At 38.8% G+C, this 5,000-nt stretch overlaps 1 protein-coding gene across 3 annotated transcripts in view; it reads right to left on the bottom strand.

Annotated features, from left to right (window-relative positions):
• Nucleotides 1–3,336: 3,336 nt before the first annotated feature.
• LOC138060809 (MFS-type transporter SLC18B1-like) overlaps nucleotides 3,337–5,000 on the bottom strand; it is a 46,870-nt gene continuing 45,206 nt past the window's right edge. For all 3 annotated transcript variants that reach the window (XM_068906679.1, XM_068906680.1, XM_068906681.1), the window contains 2 exons: nucleotides 3,913–3,959; nucleotides 3,337–3,759 (listed from right to left, as the gene is read on the bottom strand). In XM_068906679.1, coding sequence (XP_068762780.1) covers nucleotides 3,696–3,759; nucleotides 3,913–3,959 — 111 coding nt within the window. In that variant the 3' untranslated portion in view covers nucleotides 3,337–3,695. The remainder of the gene's footprint in view (nucleotides 3,760–3,912; nucleotides 3,960–5,000) is intronic.

Here is a 5,000-nt window from a genome sequence, read left to right as displayed (position 1 = left end):
CCTGTGGTACGTGCAGCGTTCCAGGCAAATTGCGACTGGCCCACGGGCCGATTACGGGCTTGCAAAAACAAAGCAAAAGGTAAAAAAAAAACATATAATAAACTACTTACTAACCGAGCTAGCTCGAGCCGTACTGGGGAATATTGGCCCTGGGTCGTTTTTGTACGGACCTCGCTTTGCTCGGTCCGTACTGCCACGACCTCGGGCCAATATTTCCCTGGCAGTACGGCCCTCGCGCACGGTTAGTAAGAAGTTATTAAGGGGTCACCCAGAAGTCATACCAGCAGAGGCCCTTTGGCTCACAGGTCCTCCACGTTCGTACGACGAAACAGATCCTTTTCTGAGGTTAAAAACCTGGCTACTGCCCTAACTCTTTTTCCTACTTTCCCAACCGCGAGAAAACCGCGGTAAATCAGCCATCGCCAAAAGATGTTTTTTTTTTCTCAAAAAATGTTTAAAGTTAGGGGAAAAAAATACATCATTTTAAAGCTAAGAAAATAAGCTTTCCAACAGCATACAACTTATTTACAGACAACTGAAACATTTTATAAAAGCGAAAGTTGAACGAAAAAATTTAAGAAAAATAACAGTAAAATATGTTTTAAGAATAAAAAGTAACAACACTATCCGACGTTTCGGAGTCAGACATGACCCCATTATCAAGGTTAAAACTGAAATGGAAATTGCTCTTTGAATAAAGACAAAAAGGAGAAAAAAAACTTCTTTTGTGGAAAGTTTGGATCAATTCCGACGTTTAGAAGTACGCGAAAAGGCAAGAAATGTTTTTGTGATGAGCCTGCGTCTGTCTGACAACAAGGTATTACACAACATCGCATCAGTTCTCATCAAGTTTTTTTCCGATTTCGCTCGGATTTGCTCGCTTTTTCCGCTCGTATTTCGTACTTCCAAATTTTTGGAGTTGAAGGAATTTAATAAAACAATTATTCCATTCGCGCTTGTTGAATATGAGACTGGTTATAGCCAACTCGGCGCCACGCGCCTCGTTGGCTATTTACCATCTCATATCCAACGCGCGCTTATGGAATAATTGTTAAATATTCAAGTACACTAAAGTAAAAATCCACCAATATATCTTTACCCGATACATCAATAAATATCGATCACTTTTGGGTGCTGGGATGGCGCAGTGGTGAGAGCGCTCGCTTCCTACTAATGTAGCCTGGGTTCAATTCCCAGACTTGGCGTCAATGTCAGAACGACTCGGACACATAAATTAAGTTCCTCTCCGTTCAACTCTGCCCATCGATACTAGTCACCCCACATTACCAAACGATACTTTACATCACTACTCGTCACCACACTACACTCACCATGACTACACAGCGCTAGCGGTTATTCCACGTTACTATCCGTTACTACACATTACACTCGATTATTCCATTCGTTACAAGCCGTTGCTACAAGTCACTAGCCAAGATTATTACACGTTATTAGCCATTACTACCCGTCACTCAACGTTCCTACACATCCTTATTATTCCACGTCACTAGCCCGCGTTACTACTCGTCACTCGACGTTACTCCTTGTCACTAGTCATTATATTCCACGTTACCAGATTGCTCATAGATGTCACTGGTCAACTTATTCGTTTATAACATATACGCCAAAAATTCTATTGGGTCGAGTTCATTTGGAATCAACGATCATAAATACCGAATCACAACACTTAGATTAAAGAGAGCATTGAAGCGTTTGACTCCGAAAACGCACAACAGTTTCGTTTCCTTCCAAAAACACAACCCTGTCGCGATTGTCTTCCCCAATAAACAATATGCTTAAACTCGTTCTTCGCAGTACCTCAAGGAAGCGCTATAGCATTCCAAAAAAATGACAATATTTTCTTGTTTTGAAATAAGCCTTCTTTTGTTTCGTGTTTATTAAAGTGCTCCTTTGCAAAAGAGTTCGTAAGTTTATTTCAATTTCTAGGTTTGATGAGGCTGACTAGGCCCCAAACAAATACATACTAATGTGCCGACAAAAGTGACATACTAATTCCCAAAATTTTGACCTTGGTCGCACGGTAGGTTTCGAGAAAAAAGCCTTTGAAATTTCTAGTTTCCAGTCCCCCTTCCAGGAGCTCGGTCACTATATTTGGCATTTTACCCCGATTTGCATTTATTTGCATTCAATTGCAGTGACTAACACTTCAGAAGAGACACCCTGTTGCTTTAATTTCACGGATTTCAAAATCTTAATTTTTTTCTTCTCAAGGGGCCGTTACTTTCGGATAGTCAAAAAACGTTTGTAATTCGGAACTCGTAACATGAGATGAAAAGTTAATTCATAGTATTAATAATAAATTTCTAGACAACGTGCAACGGAGACGGGTTTCTGGCTTTGCTTTGTCCACTCAGGCTGTTCCATCTGCATTACGCACCGCGCATTACACTTACAAACAGTTATTCGATTTTAGTTCAGGGAAACTGAACGTTCTAGTTGCTGTATTCCAAGAGACAATTGTTTGATTTTTCGCTGCAGTTTTGTAAACCAATCGATTTTCAAGTACAGTGTATTTGTGTTTACCTACAACATTACCATAAATGTAACATTAAAGACAATATATTTTGTTTTAAGTGAAGGGGCCGCTACGTTTTGGAGGATCGCTATCTTCGGTGAGGCGTTCCTTTCGGGGGGCCGTTACTTTCGGAATTCTACGGTAATAAATACTTCGAAGAAACTACCTTCAGTGATAAAACGCATATCTGTTTTCTTCTTTGTTACTTACTCCAACTCTTTGTTCCGGCAACCATTTACACATGCATTACAAATACCCGAGTTCAGACATCAAAAATACCATAATACTCTTTGTTTGTCCGTCCAAAATTTTGCATGAGCATTTTTTCCAGTTTCTCTTAATGATAATAATGATAATAATAATAATAATAATAATAATGATGATGATGATGATGATGATAATAATAATAATAATAATTTAATACTTCTGTGGCGCAAAATGCATTACAATATGTGATCTAGGTGCGCCTTACAATACAACTAAATATAAATATAAATATAATATCTAACTATGTAAATCTAAGCTAAATATTATATGTATATATGTACATTATTTATATCATATATATTAAAGGAAAAGGCAGAAAAATAATAATACTAACGTCTATAAAAATATATGTCAAATTTAAGAGAAATGGGTCTGTTGAAAAATATAATTTTGCAGTTCTCTCTTAAAGATGTTCATATTGTCCTCTGCCCTAAGGGAAGGTAGAAGCTCTTGGGACCTATTGTAAGTCCCAAGAGAAAATATGAGGACAATGTACAATTGAGAAATTCAGATCATAGACATACGGAAATGGCTTGAACCTTATTTGGCCCTCTTTAATCAAAGCCGGTTTTCCACATTTTTCAGGGATGACACTTTCCGTAAAGTTCTGTCTTTTACAATTCTTCGGTTTCGCCATTGTAACAAGGGGAAGGTACGTATTTTATAAACTGTTGCTGTTTTTCATCTGGTAATAAAACTTGCTTCGCTGCTTGTGGCTCCGCTTCTAGCTCCAGGTCTTGCTGTTGGCATTTCCCCTCAGTCGAAAAATCACAGGAGTACTAAAACGCTTTGTATGATAATGAGAACAGGTTTGAGTGAAAAGCCGAGTGACCTTTATTCGGGTGGCTCTTAGGGTTCTTTGGCTTGTGTGGTCTTTATACAGGTTTTCTTTTCAGTTACCAGACATCAACTTTCTCTTTTCGTCTTCTTTCATAGTGCCGCAGTCCGCTACATTTCTAAAGAAAAAATAGACGAAAGAGTGTTGTTGACATGACTCTGAGACAATATCATTTGTTTTCAGTTCCTGTTGTAAAATATGGGTCTCCGGTCAAATGGGCGATATTTTGTCACAACCTGAGTAAAAGATTTTAAGGAAAGTGATGACTTACCGCGGAAACATATATTCATAAAAGGTGAACACCAACAGCAGAAAAGCCTGAACAAAGAATGAGTAATACATAAAGAAAAACTATGATCATCAGCGGCTGGATATCAACACAAAGATCAAAAGCTTACAATTTTAGACATTTTTTTTTACGTCAGGATTATCGTGACTGTTTATGTTTGGTTAAGAGAGTTAAATCAAAGAGACACTTCAAAGACACCCTTGCGTCTAGTTCGGGACTCCATTGATACTGAAGGTCGATTGATGAAAGGTAAGGGGGCACTTGCTGACGTTCAAGTATCAAAATTGATATGCGCCTGACAAGAAGTATCATGTGACAGGCTCAGCGAGCAGAAGCAAATTCCGGGCTCTGATTGGCTACCCGAAAGGGCAGAAAAAATCAGCTCGTGATTGCCCGTTTTGTTCCCGCGCAAAGGAAAAAATGGTCATATAATAAATCCTTTATTACCCAAGATGACTTGGAGACGCAAGGCACGCTAGCCTCAGACATTAGCACACCCGCCTGGACCAGAACATAAGGAGAGTGTAGTATACGTGACGTATGTTCAGTACGTGAAAAGTGTATTATAGGTAGGAACATATGGAATGTTAAATGAGCAGTTCATGTTGTGGTTCGATCCGAGTCTAATCTGTTGTTTGAAGGGTAAAGTCCGTTTACTACAGAAAGCACCTAGGCAGGCAAGCAGTCAGAGTGGATATTGGCACGTTCTTTCTTTTGAGTTATGTAGCATCTCTCGTAACGTATAATGTGATTGGCTCGAGATCCAAACCCAAAAACAAAAAGCTAAACAATTGAAACAATGACTTTGACTTAACAATAGAAGCTGTTTACAATAATCAAACGTCACTTCGCTGATGACTTGGAACTTCTGGCTCACACTCATCAGTCTCAGATGCAAGCGAAAACCTCCAAGCTTAGCCAAGCTTGAAGCTATCTCATCTAAATTAGGACTTATTATTAAATCCTAATAAGACAAAGATCATGAGGATCAACGGCAAATCGAATTAGCATATTACCATCAATAATCTCAGCATAGCAGAGGTAACATCCCTCACATACTAAGACAGTGT

Source organism: Montipora capricornis, chromosome 8, assembly GCF_036669925.1.
Source record: "Montipora capricornis isolate CH-2021 chromosome 8, ASM3666992v2, whole genome shotgun sequence".
Taxonomy (NCBI): Eukaryota; Metazoa; Cnidaria; class Anthozoa; order Scleractinia; family Acroporidae; genus Montipora; species Montipora capricornis.
Note: the sequence above shows the minus strand (reverse complement) of the source record. Positions and strands in the feature narration are given on the sequence as shown.